Here is a 20,433-nt window from a genome sequence, read left to right as displayed (position 1 = left end):
GGCTCGTACACAAGGTGGGCTTGAAGAAGCGTCACCTCCTGGTCTCCTGGTTGAAATGAAATCACTAAAAAAAAAACCATTGTCGTTTAAACAACCAACCCAATAGAGAATTGTATATTAAATACTTTGTTTTAATATGATTTAGCTGAATGTGAATGGTAAGCAGTTCCTTTTTATTATCCAGTGACCGAAATAAAAACATTGCATCACTGTTGACATGGCAACAAACATCTATAACTTGAACTCAGCAGGGCCCCACTGTTTTGTTTTTTTTAATATTTTTTTTTTTTTCTTCAGCCTCTTCATGTAGTTATATGACATCAGTCCTTGGCAGGCAGAGGAAGGCTGTTGTCACATGCGGTTGCAGATGAACGGAGCCACGCAGAGGCAACAGTCCCTTGCTGTATTTAATCTGAAGACTAATTAGTGGGCTCCATAGTGTGAATATATAGACATGCCAACCCACCCTAATTGGGTGTTGGTGGGAAAAGCGGCTTGTCTCGCTGAGTTGGCTGAGACATAAAAAAAAAAAAAAAGTCCCCTGGAAACGTAGCATCTGGGATCACCAATTAAATACTTTTCTTTAACAGCGGTGACTGTACCTCCCTCTGTAGTGTGACTAATCCATAGTTCAGTCCTGGAGACAAATCACGTTGAGAGTCTGACCAAGCAAGCTGCACTTTTATTGAGTAATGTTTCTTTGGTCCCAATGTCTGCGACATATGAGCGGCATCAAATACAATAAAGTACTTCTGTGTCTTGTGAATATGTATTGACAAACCATGGATCATTCGCGCCGTGGTGTTGGACTTCTGACTACCGCAAATGTTTGTGACACACATTTGCATGTGGTTTAAAAAAAAAAAAAAAAGTATTTCAACTCCTTGTTCTCTATTATTGAATAGAAAATGTATTAGTAATAACCTTGTAATTAGAATGTGTTGCTTTGATTTAATCTCCAGTGAACAAGCATTACTGGGGATCCATTCTGAATCCTCCCGTCAAAAAGCTACAAATAAGGTATTGTAAAATCTGGAAAGTCACCGTCTTAAGGTGCAGTGTAACAGCAGGATTGGCACATGGGTGAAACGTTAGCATTTCCGTCCCTCTTTACCATATCCTTAGGTGATGTCAACACATCAATTGATGAGTTTTTAAAAATTAAAAAAATACGGCTATTAACGGTGTTGGTTTGAATTTACATTAGACCATACAATATTGGCTTGTGCCCCAAGTTAGCTTGGCATAGGCTCCAGCACTCCCTCGACCCTTGTGAAGATAAGCGACTTGGGTAATGGATGGATGCAGGACATCATGAAGAGTATAGACTGGTGTGAATGCATTTATTCATTTTGAACAACAATACTAGAATTGAGAGTTAAAGTTGTAAATATAGGAAAGTACCAACAATACAGGTTACTGTATACTGTATAGTAGTGTGTGTGTGTGTGTGTGTGTGTGTGTGTGTGTGTGTGTGTTTTCAGTCACCGTGGTAGCGGATGCGTTTTCTTCTCTCTTTTGCGTGTCAGCGGGTTTATGTGTGTAGTAATAAAAATAGCCGGAGTGTGGCGCACCTCTCCCGATGGGTGTGCATTATGACTCGGTGACGCTGTCCCTTTAATTCGTGACGCAGCTCAACTAGTGGCCCACTTTTTTTGTGCGGCTAGCAGGCAAGCAAGCAGGCGGGAGGGGTGTAGCACCAGCAGCGAGCTCGGCCGCCTCCTGCCCGGTTCGTCGGTGCTCCGCTCGGCCTTCACTGCTACCGCGATGGAGTTTTTACTGGGGAACCCGTTCAGCACGCCGGTGGGACAGCGGATCGGTGAGCTTCTTTTGCAACCGCTCATGCATGGTTTCAATGGAAGGGCCAAATGCAAAAGTCCGACACGTTCGTCATTCTTCAGCCATGTATCTTTGGCTGACACTTAACTATTTAAATTCATAAATTGCACATCACACGGGTTATGATGTGTATATGCCAATCCTTCAATAATGATTAAGCCTTTATTGACACTGACAGGGGAGTAATAAGTAATGCTTGATTGACGTGTCGAGCAGCCAATTGTTGCAAAGAAGACGGGTCAGAAACGTCGCCAAGTTGCAAATTGATTGGTTGAAGTGCGGTCCACTTCCTGATGACCTAAATCAGATGCAAGTTCTCATGCACTTGCTTGATGATTTAAATTGTCTAAAAAAAAAACAACAACAACAATACATTATAATGTAAATTATGCGATTTAATTTACTATAAATCAGAATAATATCTGGTGGGTCTAAAAATATATATTTCTTCCTATCATGTTTTGGTAGATTATATCAATAGTTTGTAAACGATATTTCTAGTGGTGAAAAGTTTTACATTAACTTCTCTTATTTTAGAAGTTTTTGGTTTGTTTTTTATGATTAAAATTCTGTCCATGACTGTATGTAATATTCCCGTTTGCCCATTTTGCTTACACTGCAATAGCGCAAAGTTCACAAGAGACTGCTCCTTCGGCTCCTCCTCTGTAAACCTTTTAGCTGATGTAAACAACATTTCTAAGACCCATAGAGGTAGATTGTTTTCAGGATTTTCAAAATTACTTCAAATGAGTTTACATTTCTTCTTTCTTGTAAAATAAACAGTATGCTGCTGCTAATAGATTTTAATGCCTGTAAAATTATTATTTCAGCAATGGTAGTATTTTCGTTTTAATTAAATGGGATAAAAACTGTCTGTTTGTTTCTCATAGAGATTGCAACCAGCTCTAGTTTGCCATCAGAAGATTGGTCACTAAACATGGAGATCTGTGATATGATCAACACGTCCGAGGAAGGGTATGTTTGTTTGTGTGCTTGTGCGTGTGTGTGTTATCAACAACCCACTCATGGTTGCATGTATCTGAAAGGTCAATATTCTCTCACTCCAGACCTAAAGATGCAGTCAGAGCCATAAAGAAAAGGATTGTGGGGAACAAAAACTTCAAGGAGATCATGCTAGCACTCACCGTGAGTGTATCTGCCACACCCCCACCCTGTTTTTGTTGCTCTATTCACGTGTGAATCAGATATGAGACACAAGTCCTCTGATCTCAGGTGCTCGAGACCTGTGTGAAGAACTGCGGCTACAGATTTCACATCCTAGTGACCACAAGGGATTTTATCGAGGGAGTCCTGGTGCGTTCTATCATCCCGAGGAACAACCCTCCTCTGATCGTACACGACCGAGTGCTCAGCATCATACAGGTTGGGCGGGGCTACATGAAAACAAAATCTATTTTTAAGCACTGTTGTCCCATGCTGTGAAATCCTCTGGTATTTTGTCGTCTTTTCAAGGCGTGGGCCGACGCATTCCGGAGCTCGCCCGACCTGACAGGTGTGGTGTCAGTCTATGAAGACCTGCGCAGGAAAGGGCTTGAGTTCCCTATGACGGAATTGGACGGCTATCCATCGGTCCAAGCCCCCAAAAGGGTACCAACACTGTATCACCACTGGCTCTAGAACGCTTAAGGCTATCTTTTCATCTTTGGTCAACCTTTCTTTCCGGGTCTTTTCTGTGCCTCGCTTAGCAGACCTCGTCTCGGAACGGGCCTGCGGTTGCTACTCTCCCCGCTGCGCTGCTGTCTTCCAAACCTCCCCTAATCCCACCCCAGACCCTTGAGCTAAAACAGTGTCTGGATGGAAGTGATGCCTTCACTCCCAACCAGGTGATGGGTTTTGCTGCACTTGAGAGGGATATTGACTATACCCGGTGCCTTGACTTACCAGTGCCCCAACTTACGAGTTTTTCAAGTTTTAAGTCACCACTTTTTTCCAAAAAATATTTTACGTATTTGTGCTCCTGGGGGGGGGGGGGGGGGGGGGGGGTAGTTGAGCTTCAGTCACCGTTGCACTTTCTGCCGTTATTGAAAAGGACAGACAGTCAATCATGTAAATAAGAAATGACAACAGCCCAAAGCATCTACAGTAGGCCAAAGCTCAAATCCACTTGTATACAAGCAGACCAACCAGACCTGTTCCAGACATACGTCACTCACCAAACTACGTTTCTTAAAAGGTACAAATTGCAGTTGTGACTTCAGTTTTATTCCAACATCAAGTCATTGCACTTGGTGAACCCAGTTTATTTCTTTACATTCCCGTCCATGCTGTTTTGTTATTTTTTTTGTAGAATAGAGTGTTCTTCTTTTAATTACATTACAAAACGTTTTCTTTTTTTGGGGTGGGGGAAGGGCTGAAAAAATTATTAATTGATTTCAAAACTGTATTTTTTCAACTTTGAAGAGCCTCCATTCAGTACAACTTAAAACAACAAGAAAGTGAATTTAATAAATTGGGCGGCACGGTAATTCAGCTGGTAAAGCGTTGGCCTCACAGTTATGAGGACACAGGTTCGATCCCGGCCCCGCCTGTGTGGAGTTTGCATGTTCTCCCTGTGCCTGCGTGGGATTTACTCCAGGCACTCCAGCTTCTTCCCGCATCCCAAAAACATGAAACATTAATTGGACACTCTAAATTGCCCCTAGGTCTGAATGTGAGTCTCAATGTGCCCTGTAATTGGCTGGCAACTAGTCTAGGGTGTACCCCGCCTCCTGCCCGACGACAACTGGGATAGGCTCCAGCACTCCCCGCAACGCTGTTGTTGTTGTAGCCAAGTACGACGCTCGTTATTCTGTATCAAGGTCCAGAAAGTGAGCCACATCAGCCGGGGCGCTCCACAGGTGCTCCGCCGTCAGCGTGGTCGGTTTTTGAGCGCAGTTGAAGAGATGGCGCGTATCGTGGGGGGCGACGTCACACAATGGGCATTTGTCGACGATGTTGTTGTCAAGTTGATGCTGATAGTTGTTGAGCTTGTGACACCAGCCCGAACGGAGTTGCGATGGCGTCAATCTCACGGGCCGCAGGAATTGTCTTTCGGATTTGGCTACAGGAGACGAGTAGCCACCCAACACGATGGTGGGTTTGTAGCCGGGGATTCCGTCGGCTACGGCGATTCGATGGATCACTGAGAGGCCGCGTCTGTAGTACGACTCGTCAACCCCGCGACCCTCATGAGGATGAGCAGCAAAGAAAAAGGATGGATGAATAATAATAAATAGGCCCACCTGATGTGACTGCTCTGCGCGTCTTAGCTGTATATGCATGGAAATACACAATTGCAGTAGATTAAAATAAAGCGAGTAGAAGAAGAAAGTCGCAGTTTAACTTTAATATCACAAATTTGCACAAATTAGAAGAATTAGAATATATTCCCTTGACTACTGTTATATTCCCCATCTGTATTTGTATTGTGTGTGAATATTCTTTGATTATAATGGTTTTATGACCATGAAAAGGCAAACTCGAAAGCACGATTACATTTTAAATCATCGGCCTGCCCTACGTGGAGGGTCTCATACGAGCTGTAGCGTATCCCATGGTGTGGGACATTTATTTGACACTCCAGTAAACTGAGTTGCAGCAAGCAGAGCTCGTAAGTCAAGGTACCACTCGCCATACACCCATTCATCATGTTACGGTACATGCTGGCACACTTTCTCACACCCTTCTCACCTGGCTACAATTTAGCAATTGGAAAATACAAATAGAGGCTATCTAACCGCGACATTAGGTAAAAATGATAACCCATTTAGTAATTCAGCCTATAAAGTAGTAGTAACTAGAAAGTTCACTTGGTAGAATGCAAAATTTGACCAAAGTGGAAAGAATGTGTTCTACTGTACATATTGACATTTATTCCTCACAAAGAATAGCTGTTATATAAAATACTGTATTTATACTGTATGTATTTATACTCAAGCTGTCACCAGGAAAATAAGAGGATGCCACCAAGTCCAAGGAAAGCAGCGCCTCATGCATCAGTTCAGCATAGTAACTCTGAGCTACTTTATACAGTACTGCATAAAGTACCAACTTTGGGCCAGGAAAAAAAATGTATATTTTTTTCAAGCACTAAAAATAAACTCCCACACATGTACACAACATCTCAGCAAAGTGTAGAAGTAATTAACTCTTAACGAGAAGCATCTCCCCTAAAAAAAATGGCACAAAGTCAGCCTGCTCAGTCTCTAACTGACGAACACAAATACTACACCTCACGATTGGTGACTACGTCATGTGGATAATCACGACAAGGCTTTACACTGCAAGCTTTTTTCAAAACAGCTCCATCTGCTGGATGTGATTGGTCCCTGCATCCTTTGACCCTACAATTGCCTTAATGTTTCTGTGAGATTGTGTCATTGCTTTAATTATTTTAAAATAAACTATTATCTCTGAATACTCCAGGTGGGAGCCCTAAAAGCAGAGCTGGGAGTGGTGCGGAGCAACCTCACAATGATGTCTGACATGATGACTCAACTGGATCCCGTCACGGTAAAACAAGCTGCCATGGAGTTGCTGGAGGTACAAAAATTAGCACATTCACTTTCTTTTTTTTTTTAATCATCTTAAAGGCAAAATTGTTTTATGCTGCAAGGAATTTTTTCCCTCCCTTTCACGTTGCCCTTAACTGATCTCGCACCTTATGCATGTGCTACATCTGCACCGCCACAAACCACCACTCCCCCCTACCCACACATTTTTTTTTTTTTTTTTTGGTTGTGTCATTAGCAGTTATACACAGTATGTAAGGATATGCAGGACAGGATAGTGAAGATTGTCCCCAGGCTTAGTGAGGAGAAGCTGATTGAAGAGTTACTTGCAACCAATGACGAGATGAACACCACCTTCTCGCGTTATCAAAGGTAAACCACGTTTTGTTTTGTTTTGTTTTTTATCAATATACAACTTTGTGGGCACATTACTCCTTTTGGTCTTAAATTGAGTTTTGATCATCACGTATTAAGGAGAATGGTGTTATCTGTGTGTTTATAACACTATTTGAGATCGTAATAGGCCAATGGCAATCTACAGGGAGCAAATGCTTATTCACTACTCAGCTTTTGCAAATTTGTTCATTTAAATTTCAGGGGGCAGGGCAAATAATAAATGCCTAAATAAAGCACTCAAATGGTTTTACAGTTCATCGATTATACTGTGTGTATGTGGCGCACATACACGTCTCCAAAGACAAATACTCTCGGCTACTCACTCCTCCACCGTGCGGATGTTGCTTCTCAGAGGGTGCTGACACTTATCCAAGGCTACTCGGGAATGCAACAAAACACAATGCAGCTCTGCTTACCTTACTCAAAGCCACCACAGGCTAATTGAACCATATCGTGTTTTTTTTCACTGACACAATTTCAGAAGTACGCAGATAAAAAAAGTACAGTAACAACCCTTTAATAACAGCAAATGTGATTTGTTATGCTAATCATAAGCAAGCGAACGCTTTCTGATGGGATAGTTTGTAGTTGTCTTCGGTTGTGTATGTATAGTTGCATACTGTTCTTTGTTGCCCCATCATTTTTTGTTGTTGTTTCTTTTTTTTAGGTTTGAAAGACAACTAAAAAATGGTCCAAACACAACACAACAGGTAGACACTTTCTTTCTTTTTTTTCCTTTTTTTTTTTTTTTATTTTGACAATTCACATCTCACCTTTTTGGAATTTGCAGAGCCATACATATGTAAACCTAACAGACCTCGACATGAGCCCATCAGCAGCTGCATCAGTCACCAATGGAGGCTCGCTGAGCCAATCAAAAGAGGACGGTTTATCCAGACAGATGGCACGGCTCAGTAAGTTTTTGTTATGCTTGCTTCTTTAAAAAAATATTTAGGTTTGTAAATAGGATCTTTCCATCGATATGCAGTATGTTGACCTAAGCTAATTGGGGCTCGCATTGCTTTTCTTTTAAGTGGCTGTCATCTGGAAAAAAAAATATTTTTGTTTATTCAGATTTTATGCAATTATTGTATGTTACACTTTTTGGAGGGGACTATTCTGAGGGCTATTTTGGGTTGTTTTTGGATTCTACAAATGAATCAGAACCAAAACTTACTCTTTCTTCCCCTCACAAAACCTTTTTGGTTGTCATTCTAACAGATACAAGGGAAGGAGATGATGTGGATGCACTTTTACAGAAAGGAAATGTCTCAATTCAAAGAGGAAGGTACAGAAAATAACACGCATAATATTTTTTTGGGTTAGGATTAGGGTTAGGGTTAGGTGATAGGTGTTTAAATATACAGTTAGCCTAATTTGCAGTTGAGCAATGTGAATTTGGTTTCAGTGAGCAGAGAGACTTTGGACTGGATGGCCTTGCACAAGCTCAGGACAACACCATGCAAAACTCCAACGCGGTAAGCAAAGTTGCTGTGTGGCTCAATAGTTCTCCCGTCAGGTTCTGTCCATGAATTACTTATATAGCGCCACAGTGGCTCGTTTTGTGCCTTGACAATAGAACTCCATGAGTAAATCATTGTCGAGGTTTTGGATGTGGGGTGCGGGGCCTGTACTTTATATGAATTCTATTGGCTTAGCTGTAGAGGAAATAAGACGTTAGGATGGAGGGCGTTCCAAGTAGCTGTCCTATTAACAGATTTAACAAAATTAAATTGCCTTCACAAAACAAATGCCAACAACATATTCAAACAGATGACTGATTTGTTAATGTTTTCACAAATGTTCCATATGCACACATTTCCTTTTGCATTCCTTGAAATGCACAATGCATAATTTTGTTTGACCATCCCTGAGCATATTGTAGCACACAAAAGGCCTTCTTTAAATTTGATTATTTAAGTGGGAAAGAGCTCCGAAATGATGTAAGAATTCCGCAACACCCTATATTATATAATTTTCCAGTTTGTCTTTATTGTCGATGTGGGTGAATGTGTCTTGCGCTGTTGTTGTGCCTCTAATAATTTCACTATTAGTACCAAGAAATAGATGGGAATGACTTGATTTTTTTTTTTTTTTCTGAATTAATTCTCTATCTGTGCAACGAAGGATTACAGCCCAGCCTCCTCCCACAGCTCCTCACCAAAGTTAGACTGGATGATTAAAAGGGGAATGGTGGGTCCATATCCAGAATGTGCCTGATTACCCTTTCCCCACCCCTTACCTGTTTATTGTTTGTTTGTTTGTTTATGGACCTATTTATTTATTTTGTCATTTCTGGTTTTGGGTGTTGTTGTAGGAGTAGTAGTAATTGTTGTTTTTGTTGTGGTCATGAGGTTGGTTTGGCCATTGGTTAACTATTTTAGCCCCTTATAATACAATATTTGGTTTGCATGCTGTTCAAAATATCCAAGACATTAATTAAGATTGAAATGGGCATGGGTGGCCAAGGAGCATGGAAGGTTTTGCTTTGCTCTGTCCTAATATTCCACTTAATTGTGATTTTTGTTCTCTTTGGGTCATTTTGGGAGGTAATATATATATATATATATATATATACACACACATTATACATGTTTTTCTTTCTCAGATTCCTGTCAAGCAGTCCAATGTAATGGATGATATAGAGAAATGGCTTGAACTGGATGACGAGGTGAGCACTCGGATTAGTGAAATTGTAAATATAGATTAAAATGAAAATGTCAGTGTACATGTACACAGAGTATTTTCAGAAGTTAGATTTTGGATTCAGCTCACTGTACTAGTGGTTAGCACTGCCACCTCACAGTTCTGAGTTTGGGGGTTTGAGCCCAGGCGTTCCATGTGGAATTTCCTTTGGATGGAGTGAGATTTTAAATTCCATTATTATTTTTATGCACTGATTTAACCCTGTGTATCACTTACTGGATCTAGCACCCTCTTTAAAGTCACAAAGAAAAAAATGTTCATGTTCACATATTTATTGATCCCTGTTCTCAACTGATATTGGACTAAATTTTCAAGGTAAAATCTAGGGAAAATTATCAATTAAACTTTTCATTTCTTTTTTTTTTTTTTTAATCTTTCACTAAACATTCAGAACTAATGTCTTCCAGTGTCAGATTGAACAGGTTAAAGCTACGCAGATGTTTCTAAAGCAGGTCAGTTTGGATTTAGCTCAGACTATTAATTGAATCAACGCAAGATCAGCTAATAATTCCACACAGTCTTTAATTAAATGATCATTGATTCAATTTTCCTTTACCTACAAGTTGTGAAGATCCCTCTTTTCCCCTCATCCTGTCTCATAATATGTGTAACGTTGTTTTTTTGTGGAATAAAAAAATATATACCTTTTCTCTTTGCTACACAGTATGATGACTTTGAGGACTCTGATGGTGTCACAAGCGAAGGTGAGCAACTCTGCACCTGACTTGTTGTGAGGATAAGCGGCTAAGAAAATGGATGGATGGATGGATGGATGGATGGAGAGAAAGTGTGGTGTGTTTGATTATGCTGATGATGTCGCACCTTTGGACTTGGATTTGGTGCTTTTTAGTAGGCTACAACAGATGAATGGTATTTCATTGGGTTAAACTGAGGTTTGAGTTCGGTCACAGACCGGATTTAACTTGATGTCCCACTGAAATTGCAACTGACAAACATAAATTGTGACGTCATTTTTTTATTAATTGACAAGGCTACAGTTGCCTATTCATTCATTTCATCTCTTTTGTGTTCAATTTATTTCCATGTAGCAGATGGTGTGTGTGTGTGGGGGGGGGTATGTTTTTGTCTAATAGCGGATGTCCCCTTCTGAAGAATTTGACAGGTTCTTGGCACAAAGAGCAAAAGCAGCCGAGCGGCTGCCTTCAGTGCGGCAGTCTTCCCAGGAAGCCAACCACTCCGAATCTTGAGCTCCAATGCAGCCCACGACACTCGCAACGCTCAGACAGCCCCTCTGGCATCAGGAACAGATGGACGTTGGGGTTTTATGTATCAAAGGCACATTTGGCATGGAAGATTGTGGCTCATATTTAGTTCTTGTGTACCCTGCTGTTGCTTTCCTGGGTTTTTAACTGATAACGAGTGGATGGATGAAGGCCAGGGGATTTGACTTGACGTAATTAAGTGGTGGCAATGCAAATGTTTGCACAATTTCTATGGTTACTTACATTCCTACTATTGAAGGAAACGTGGAATATTGTTTGGAAAACAACTTTTGCAACATAGATAATTATATTGCTTAGTATGAACCTTTATTTGTGACATGTTATGATGAGTTACAGATAATGCCTCTGTCAAAGTAGCAAATGCAGTTAATTTATATATAGGAACATTTCTGCAATTTCCCATATAAAACGTTTGGGGCTTCTCTTCATGTTAATATGGCTGTAAAGGAAACGTTTTTTTGTTGTCGATTGTTTTTACTTCTTTAATATTTCTTTGTCAAGATGTTTTAAGTTGAAATGCACAGCAGAATTAAATAATTAAGCAAACTACCAAGAGCATGTTTTTCCTTTAATTGCTCACCCTTAAAAATGTTTGTGTACTGGAGATATTAAAAAATCGGATATATTTTAGATGGCAGGTTTTATCCAGAAATACATTTGAAAATGTAAAAATTACAGATTAACTGACAAAAATCACCGGTGTGTTGATTCATTATCTTCACATTCCCAGGAGCCTGTCCCAACTCTATGGCTGTACTGTAGTTTTGTTTTTTTAAATAATGAAAAACAGTAAAAGTGACAAGATGCCTTTTTTGCAAATACTTTATTCTACAAGAAATGATTCCAGTTCATTATATACTGACTTGTACGTTATTATTGTTAAATTTTTTTTTATTATTTTTTTTTTACACACGTTGTATTTTGAAAGTTTATTCTGAACACCAACTGGTCTAATTTTTGCCGGGAGTGAGTAAAACAGTATTGCGCAATCCGATTGGACAATTACGTCAGCAACCATATTTCGTCTGCTGTGATTGGTCCAAAATGCCACGCCCATGTACACGTTCCAGTCGCCCATTTCCGGTTGCTTGAAACCAGACAATTCACTGTCATGTCTCTCTGCAAAGTTTCCTGGACTTTGTTGAACCCTCTCCGGGGGGTTCTGCGGCCCTCGGCGTCGGCTGGAAGTCGGACCTACGCGGCTGTAGCAGAAGCCAGGGCGGTGTTAAACGGCGAGCTCGAGTCTATTCGAGCAGCGGGGACTTGGAAAGCCGAGAGGATCATCACGTCCAAGCAGGGGCCGCACATCAACGTGGACGGAAGCCGCGGCAGTGAGTTCAGCAAACATTTTCAGGGCTGCTATCATGCGCATTTGCAACGAGAAATAGGTCACTATTGGTCGTTTGACAGTAGAATTCTTGGACTGTAGTGGCGAGTACCTTCAGTAAGGTTACAGTTACGGTTCGGATTATGTAGAGAAGGGATTTTTTTCTGGAAATAAATGCTTGAAAATTGGTTAAGGTAAAAAAAAAAAAAAAACACCGCAATTCCTTAACAGATTAACTTCCAAAATAAAAAGAAAAAATCTTTGCACAAGAAGTAAAGACGGCACACTGAATTTGGTCAATAGGATCCATTATATGATGTGGTGGCAACATCTGGAACCTGGTTCTCGAGTCTGATACCCGTAAGTTGATATTAACTGTATCGGTTATATGCAACCAATTTTCGCATTTGGCAAAGCTGGTCTAAGCACTTCCTTCCGGTTCAGGTGATTGGCAGAGCCCAATGGGAAGAAACTAAGACAGCAACTGTATTAAAACGTCTGCCAATGTCTTTTGTTTTATCCAAAGCATCTTCAAAAGTTATCAATGATTACCATATCCAATATTTTGGCTTTGTTCATCTTTACAAATATATAGTGTGTATATATATATATAAATAAATGATATTCACGTTTTATCCAAAGACATCAGCCATAAAGAAAATTAGATTTTTACCAAGTCTCTTCAGCCAAAGGAAGCCCACTAAAAACAAGATGTTGCTGCATAAAGCGTATTCTAGCACCACAATTTATTGTGTTGACTGTTATGTTTTGGGGTTGTTTTTTTGGGGGGGCCTCCCATCTGTCCTGACCCTCATGTTAGAAACACACATACAGTACTTATGTTACATGACACTGTTTTACAAACCTGAATTTCACACACACAAGCTAGTGGAGACCCTCTTCCACCCTTACCCATTTAAAAGACTGACAAAAATATACGTTGGTGGCACTAAACGGTGAGATTCCATTTATAATATCTCAAATAAAATGTCAACATCCTTTGCAGTGAGTGAGTGAAGATCACCTAATACATATATGTTGTAAAAATTGGAAAAAAATTCGGTAAATCCGAATATCCTCTACTGTCAGTCGGTACCAGGGTTTGGCAGTCGTTCATTTGCGAGGACTTGGGTTTTTAAAATGGACAAATGCAAACTGGAACCAGTTATGAGTAATTTGCACGTATGATTCCTGACCACTGTGCCTTTCCCTTCAATCTGCCGCCACTTCTTGCAAGCCTCCATGAGTGTGATCCGATTCTATGTGGTGTGCAACAGCAAATATATAGTCAAATGTTCTCCTTGAGTGATCATAATGAGTATAATAAAGTCATTCAAAGCGTTTTTTGTTTTGGCTGCTTCCACTCTTATTTTCTCTCTCCTAAGTTGTTTGCATTGTGTTGTTTGTTCTTCGGCCACAACATTATACAGACTAAGTTAGTTCTGGAGTACAAAATCAACAACCTGACTCGTGTTTTCTCGCAGGCATTTTGAACTTCTGTGCCAACAACTACCTCGGACTATCCAGCCACCCGGAGGTGGTGCAAGCAGGGATTGACGCGCTGAAAACGTACGGCGCAGGGTTGAGCTCGGTCAGATTTATCTGCGGCACTCAGGTACAGGGTCCAGTAAACAGATGATGCATCAATACACTAGAAATACCCTCAGAGGACATCTTTATCCACACTTTTGGTATTAGATAGATTTGACACCAATCTGGTAGGCTTGATCGGTATCGGCTAATAATTAACATTTTATGACCGGTTTTAATGTCATAATTCATTGATCCAATCAATGACGTCGTTGTTTGTCTCCACAAGACACTTATTCTGCCATACTGTACAATATATCCATCCATTTTCTTTTGCCGCTTTTCCTCACGAGAGTCGCGGGGGCTGCGGGAGCCTATCTGTACAGTATATTTGAATCCAATAGGTAGTTTATTAAAGGTATTAAATATGCCATCTATAAATATCTATTAAAGGTAGCCTTATCACATCTTTTGACGTACTACTGTAAATACGTGAAAAAACACTGGTGTGGCAGAGGGAGCGCGTCTGAGAAAGACAACACGTAATCCCTGCAACAGTCTACGATAAATTTGCTCTTTCACGATTGCACGATGTCTGACTACTGCGGTAAAATCTTGTATTCCGATACCACGGCGACAACATCACGACGCATGTACTATAAGGGGGAAAAAACGTAGTGGTGGTCACCAGTGGTCATGAGATGGCGTCCATTCAAGGGTTCCTTGAGGTATGTTTACAGACTTTTAATACAATACGGCTCACAAGCAAACCACAAAGCGTTATATGCAGCCTAGCAAGCGAGTGCTAACACTAACAGTTGGACCTAAACATGCCGGACATGCCATGTCGAATCATGCTCCAAAGTTTCAGTGTGTGTGAAGTAATTTCATTACAATGAAGTAATTCAATTGCAGTAAGTTAGCACCCACTATTTCGATAATGTTGGCCTGGCTGAAAACAATACAAGACTTGACTGGAGCAGCGATTTTGAACCTTTATGGTTTGACCTTTGTCATTGCCAACATATACTACATAACATAAGTATTCAGAGGAATTTTTGGTTAATGACCAAATACTTATTTTCCACCATAGTTCAAAAGAATCAATGTAATTAACACTCTAAATTGGCCCCAGGTGTGATTGGGAGTGCGGCTGTTTGTCTCCATGTGCCTTGCGATTGGCTGGCAACCAGTTCAGGGTGTACCTCGCCTCCTCCTTGTTGACAGCTGGGATAGGCTCAAGCACTCCTGCAACCCTTGTGAGGATAAGCAACTAAGAAAATGGATGGACAGATAGACAATGTGATTTTCCAGATTTTTTTTTTTCTCTCATTTTCTCACATAGGTGAGGTATAACTTCAAAAATTGTTTTTAGCTTTTGAAGAAAAGATCTGACATTTGAACAAAAGAAAGAGAATTACTGCTTGCTCTGCTTACGTTGTTTTGTTTTGTTTTGTTTTGTTTTTATACAGCCGACCGCAACAATCTAGCTAAACTTCCCGATGACACATTCATGGACACATTTGAAGAAATCTATCTAATATTGACTTGGTTGTTGACTTTCACACTTCACAATCAGGCTCTACAAACCAATTTCTATTGAAGCAATTTCAAAGTCAGATTTCCATAATACAACATGTCCCTGTTACATAAATACTTGACTTTGTCATTTGCAGGATTTGCACAAAAACCTGGAGCAGAAGTTGGCAGAGTTTCACGAGAGGGAAGACTGCATCCTTTATGCCAGTTGTTTTGACGCCAATGCAGGACTGTTTGAGGTGGGTCATGCTGTATTAGCTCTAAAGGTCGATATCAAGGTACATCATCCCCAGGGGTGTCAAACATTTGTTGTGAGCCACGATTTCACTCAGGGGGCCATTTTGACTGTGAAACCAGCGAAATAGTTAATCACCTCTTATTACTGAATATACACAACAAATATTGTAGATGCGTAACATAACTTCAATCAGAAGTCCAGGATTCAGTTACTGTAAAAACAAAAAAAGGGTCATCGATAACAACAACAAAAAATGCTTGCAATTGTTTAACATTATTTACTATGTCTGATCATTTAAACTGCCGGTACAGATTTTTAGCAAGGATCACAGGAGTTGATGCACATGGGTTGCTTCCGCGGGCCCCATAAAATGATGTGGCGGGCCAGATCTGGCCCCCGGTCCTTAAGTTAGACACGTGTCCTAGTTGAACGACAACATTGGAATCCCTCTTGCAACAGGTTATCCTGGGACCAGACGATGCAGTGTTGTCGGATGAGCTTAACCACGCCTCCATTATTGATGGTATCCGTCTGTGTCGGGCGAAGAGGCTGCGCTACAAACACATGGACCTCGAGGATTTGGAGAACAAGCTCAAGGAGTCTCAGGTGTGTGTCTCTGTGGGGGTGTGCTTATGTAATTTGGGGTTCAGGATGAGTGCTAATTGAGGAAACATTAAAGAAGTTGACACGTGCATTCAAAAGTTTAAAGACAGTGAAATTAACTTCACCTGTTAAGGTTTTTCAATTGTTCCTGAAATACCACCCGAAATTCGTATAGGCCTAACTTTTTGAGGGTCGTGTCGCTTGACAGTAGGTAAACTTGATCAGTACTTGGTTATTTATAAGCTCAAACATGCTTTTCAAATTGCCTCGTCTATTTTTAATCTGAATAACTGTGAAATGTGCCCCAATTTTAGCCTATGAGCAAAGTTATACATTTATATTAGTTGTTCTACTTGATTTTAACACGTAACTAAGACCAAAATTTGTTTGAGTGTCAAGAACGTAGTTATGGAAAGTGGTGAATGAAACCAGTCGTTCATCCACCTCACAGAACATTGGACATTACACTCGAGATTTAAAAATGGAACAAAAGTGTATCTCCTATCCTTTGTGGAATTTGGAAATTATATTGCCATTAGGGCCATTAAAAGCTAAAACTATAATGCACTTGTGCGCTCCTGCAGACTCTAAATGACCATTGCTGGTATTTATAAATATTCTCTAAAGTTCCATGAAACTTTGAATTGAATCTATAAGGTTAACATTGTTCTCGTAATGAAAAACTCATTTTTCCGTTGGCTTTTTACATTTTTATTATTTTGTCCTCTATGTTTTGATAATTGTATTAATGATGCATTTTGTTGTACATCTCATCAGTCTATTAGTTGTTGTTGTCTACCCTATTATTAGTTTTCTTTTTATGATTGGCTTGGTTTTATTTTATATTGTGGACAATAAGTGGAAATTAGCTTTGTTCTAAATCTTGTTGCAAGCCTTGTTTAATGTACTGTTATGTCCATAAACAAAAAAACAGAAAAATACACCCACGATAAAAAACTAAACATTGTTGAAATTGTTGACAGCATCAATAAAAAGTTTGCAATATTGTTGTTGAAAAGGCTTCCTCCAATGACTTCTAACTATTTACACTTCCCAGTCAAGTCGTATGCGGCTGGTGGTGACCGACGGCGTCTTCTCGATGGATGGCGACGTGGCTCCATTAACAGGAATCTGCGATCTGGCTGAGCAGTATGGAGCCATGGTGTTCATCGATGAATGCCACGCCACCGGTTTCCTTGGGCCCCGGGGCAGGTGAGTGCAATACTTCAAATGCAAAAATGCTGTCTTATTACGTTCCATCCGCAAATCTGTATCTTGATAAAGTTTTGTGGTTTTTCATAAGAAATATTGTGACTTGATTTTTGTATTTCAGTTGACAGACTGCCTCTTTTTATTTGTGAACGTCTGACTATACATTAGTTTGATGCTATCGTTGCATTTTCGCTCAAAAAATCTTTTCTCCTCCTACGTATCTCATCACGTTGCATTTGGAGGTCATGAAATGACGTTGGGAGTTGTGAGGATAATAAACGGGTGCCGGAAATAGGCCCGCATGCAGCCCGGCGATTTGCACGTTCTGAAGCTTGCTGTTGTTTTGTAAGTTTAAGCTCGTGTCTATTTTCAGAGGAACCGATGAGCTGCTGGGAGTGATGGACCGAGTTCATATTGTAAACTCCACTCTGGGAAAAGCACTGGGAGGTGCAGCTGGTGTGTTTTTCCAATTGTTAAATCACACGCTTTCTTCAAATGTGCTAACCTTTTCAGCTTGCTGGTGGCCAATTCAGTCCAACAACATACAAAGTCCGTATTTTTTAAGTGTTTAACTAACATTAGTTCTCGTAAACAGAAGAATGGGGAATTGGAGCACTGCCGGTACTTTTTCATCCTCTAGTGCTCTTGAAGAATTAAATGGTTCTTGTCAGCAGTCCAATATATTCATGACCATTTGTTTTTCTGTTAACCCTTCAAATTGCACAATGTGCAGATTGGAAAAAACAACCTCAAAAATTACATTTTTATATATTCTTAGTGCCACATTTTTCTCATATTGCTTACAGTCACAGATGGGTATCTGATTTAGCATGAATTATTATGGTGATTTTTTTTTTTTTTTTTGCGGGGGGGGGGGGGCACTGGACATCCTCTCAGCTTGTCAATGGCAATAAAATAACCACCTCGTTTACATTTTATTCCCACAAAGCTATAAATATATGGCTTAACACATTTGTTTTTACTTACACCTTATTATTGTTTGCATCAATCCTGATTATGCAAGCAAAATTCCATTCAAATTCAGAATTTCACTCTTCAAGCTTGTGAAATGACAGAGGGCTAATGTTTTTGAAAGGGAGAAAAGCACAAAATCCATAACTCGCAGTATCAATCAATAATTTTTATTTATCATTATTTATTTTTGTCCAGTGAGGTGTTAGTGGCCAAAAATGGAATTCCATTCCATTACTATCAACACAACTAAAATGTTTTTTTTTTTTTTTTTTTTTTTAAAGGGGGGGGGGGGAGCAAGGCGCACACACTTAGGGTGTTCCCAACGGTTCAAAACGGGTCAGGTGTAGTTGAAATACCGAAAAAGTGAGACATTGTATCTTTTGTATCCTGCCAGGTGGCTACACAGTGGGGCCAAAGCCCCTCATTGACTTGCTGAGGCAGCGCTCTCGGCCGTACCTCTTCTCCAACTCCCTCCCCCCTCCTGTGGTGGGCTGCGCCACCCGGGCTGTTGAGCTGCTGCTCGCCTCCAACGAGATTGCCCAGAGCATGTCGGCCAAAACCATGAGGTAACTATTTTAATTCAATCTTCATTGGCTTTAGGTTGTAAATATTTATATTGTTAGCGGCCGGCACAATGGATCAGCTGGTAAAGCGCTGGCCTCACAGTTCTGAGGTCCTGGGTTTAATCTCGGACCCGCCTTTGTGGAATTTGCATGTTCTCCCCGTGCCTGCGTGGGTTTCCTCCAGGCACTCCGCTTTCCTCCCACAATCCCAAAAACATGCGACATTAATTGGACATTCTAAATTGCATCTAGGTGCGATTGTGATTGTGACTGAGTCTCAATGTGCCCTGTGATTGGCTGGGAACCAGTTCAGGGTGTACAATGCCTCCTGCCCGATGACAGCTGGGATAGCCTCGTGCACTCCTGTGAGTGACCCTTGTGAGGATAAGCTGCTTAGAAGATGGATGGATTATATTGTATATACAGATGATTTGCTCAATACCCCGATGCAGCCGTCTAGTAACAAGTGCAATTGTGTGTGCTCTTAAAATACTTTGAGGCTAAAAATAGTAAAGCACACAATTTGTGCTACTCTTTAAGGAAATAATCCAAATGTGTGACATAATAAAAATTTTAAATCCTCTAGAAAAAAATTTAGTCCAAATCAGAACACATCACACAGTCACTGACGAGAACATTTTACACTATTCCATTCCCAGATACTGCATTATAATAATAATAATGCTGGTGATTATGGATGTATCTTCAGGTTCCGGAACAAGATGACGCAGGCCGGCTTCACCATCTCGGGCTCCGCTCACCCGATCTGTCCCGTAATGCTGGGTGATGCACGACTCGCTTCTCTAATGGCAGACGATATGTTGAAGCTAGGTGAGACACAAGTTGAATACGACCTTGTGTTTTCCTTTGCCTCTACACATACACAAAAGTATACGCTGTACATAATCTAACAAAGAACTTGTAAAGTCAATACATTTGATGCTCTCTTCCATAGGAGTGTACGTGATTGGATTTTCCTTCCCCGTCGTACCAAAAGGAAAAGCCAGAATCCGTGTTCAGATTTCAGCGGCGCACACGGACGAAGACATCGACCACTGCGTTGACGCTTTTACTCAGACGGGCAGAAAGCACGGAGTCGTTTCCTGAAGGCAAAACCAAAAAAAAAAAAAAACCGACGATGAAAAACAAAAAACCAACAAAGCGCTTCTACAGTTACTGTGGCCTGTTACTGATGACTTATGGATGAATGGTGATAGTTTTCAACTGGAAACGTTTGTGTTGACTTTATTTAAATGAGGTACTTCTACGGCAACTTGTTGGTGAGGATGGTGAAACAACAATTAACGTGTTCGGATGCCTTGCGAAAAAGGGGAAAAAAGTGAAAAAAGGTTTCCAACTTGTCCTTGAATCTTTTGAATTTTCTTGACTCAAATATTTTAGAAATGGAAAACTGGATACGGTGTTGAAAGCAGCCAAGATGAGTTAATTGAAGAGCATATACAGAAGCAAAAGAAACATACAATTCACATAATTTGTAGTTATTTTGTGTCTTTTACGTGAATGTTTGAAAAATGAATTGCTGATGGGAGTCAACAAATGGTTGGATGTCGTTAAAGGACGTGCGACCTTTACTCGTTTGATTATCATCTTAAAAGTGCCAGAGAATGTAATGTGCATTGATGGAATTTTATACATCACTGTGCATGGATATAAAATTTTAATTTTGCTCATTCATATTTCATGTGGTTATTGCATTTCACTAAATAGGAGCAACACAGCACATGAGACC

At 40.4% G+C, this 20,433-nt stretch overlaps 2 protein-coding genes across 7 annotated transcripts; both read left to right on the top strand.

Annotated features, from left to right (window-relative positions):
- Positions 1–1,621: 1,621 nt before the first annotated feature.
- tom1 (target of myb1 membrane trafficking protein) lies at positions 1,622–11,252 on the top strand. Of its 6 annotated transcripts, none has more exons than XM_061846965.1 (16): positions 1,622–1,819; positions 2,730–2,814; positions 2,907–2,985; positions 3,073–3,222; positions 3,313–3,447; positions 3,546–3,683; positions 6,265–6,381; positions 6,589–6,722; positions 7,414–7,456; positions 7,537–7,660; positions 7,968–8,034; positions 8,155–8,224; positions 8,874–8,939; positions 9,355–9,417; positions 10,117–10,156; positions 10,566–11,250. In XM_061846965.1, exons 1-16 carry the CDS (start codon positions 1,768–1,770, stop codon positions 10,658–10,660), a joined length of 1,458 nt encoding a protein of 485 aa, XP_061702949.1. In that variant the 5' UTR covers positions 1,622–1,767; the 3' UTR covers positions 10,661–11,250. The 6 variants fall into 6 exon arrangements, with proteins under 6 accessions (XP_061702949.1, XP_061702945.1, XP_061702948.1 ...); XM_061846961.1 differs by having other exon boundaries at positions 1,623–1,819; positions 6,592–6,722; positions 10,566–11,251; XM_061846966.1 differs by having other exon boundaries at positions 1,624–1,819; positions 3,549–3,683; positions 10,566–11,248.
- Positions 11,253–11,731: 479 nt separating this feature from the next.
- Positions 11,732–20,380, top strand: gcat (glycine C-acetyltransferase). Its single transcript, XM_061845197.1, has 9 exons — positions 11,732–12,027; positions 13,508–13,638; positions 15,230–15,331; positions 15,790–15,936; positions 16,991–17,145; positions 17,519–17,601; positions 18,515–18,686; positions 19,393–19,514; positions 19,639–20,380. Exons 1-9 carry the CDS (start codon positions 11,808–11,810, stop codon positions 19,788–19,790), a joined length of 1,284 nt encoding a protein of 427 aa, XP_061701181.1. The 5' UTR covers positions 11,732–11,807; the 3' UTR covers positions 19,791–20,380.
- Positions 20,381–20,433: the final 53 nt, after the last annotated feature.

Source organism: Syngnathoides biaculeatus, chromosome 16, assembly GCF_019802595.1.
Source record: "Syngnathoides biaculeatus isolate LvHL_M chromosome 16, ASM1980259v1, whole genome shotgun sequence".
Classification (NCBI taxonomy): Eukaryota; Metazoa; Chordata; class Actinopteri; order Syngnathiformes; family Syngnathidae; genus Syngnathoides; species Syngnathoides biaculeatus.
The sequence above is the reverse complement of the archived record's forward strand: the minus strand, read 5'-3'. Positions and strand labels throughout refer to the sequence as shown.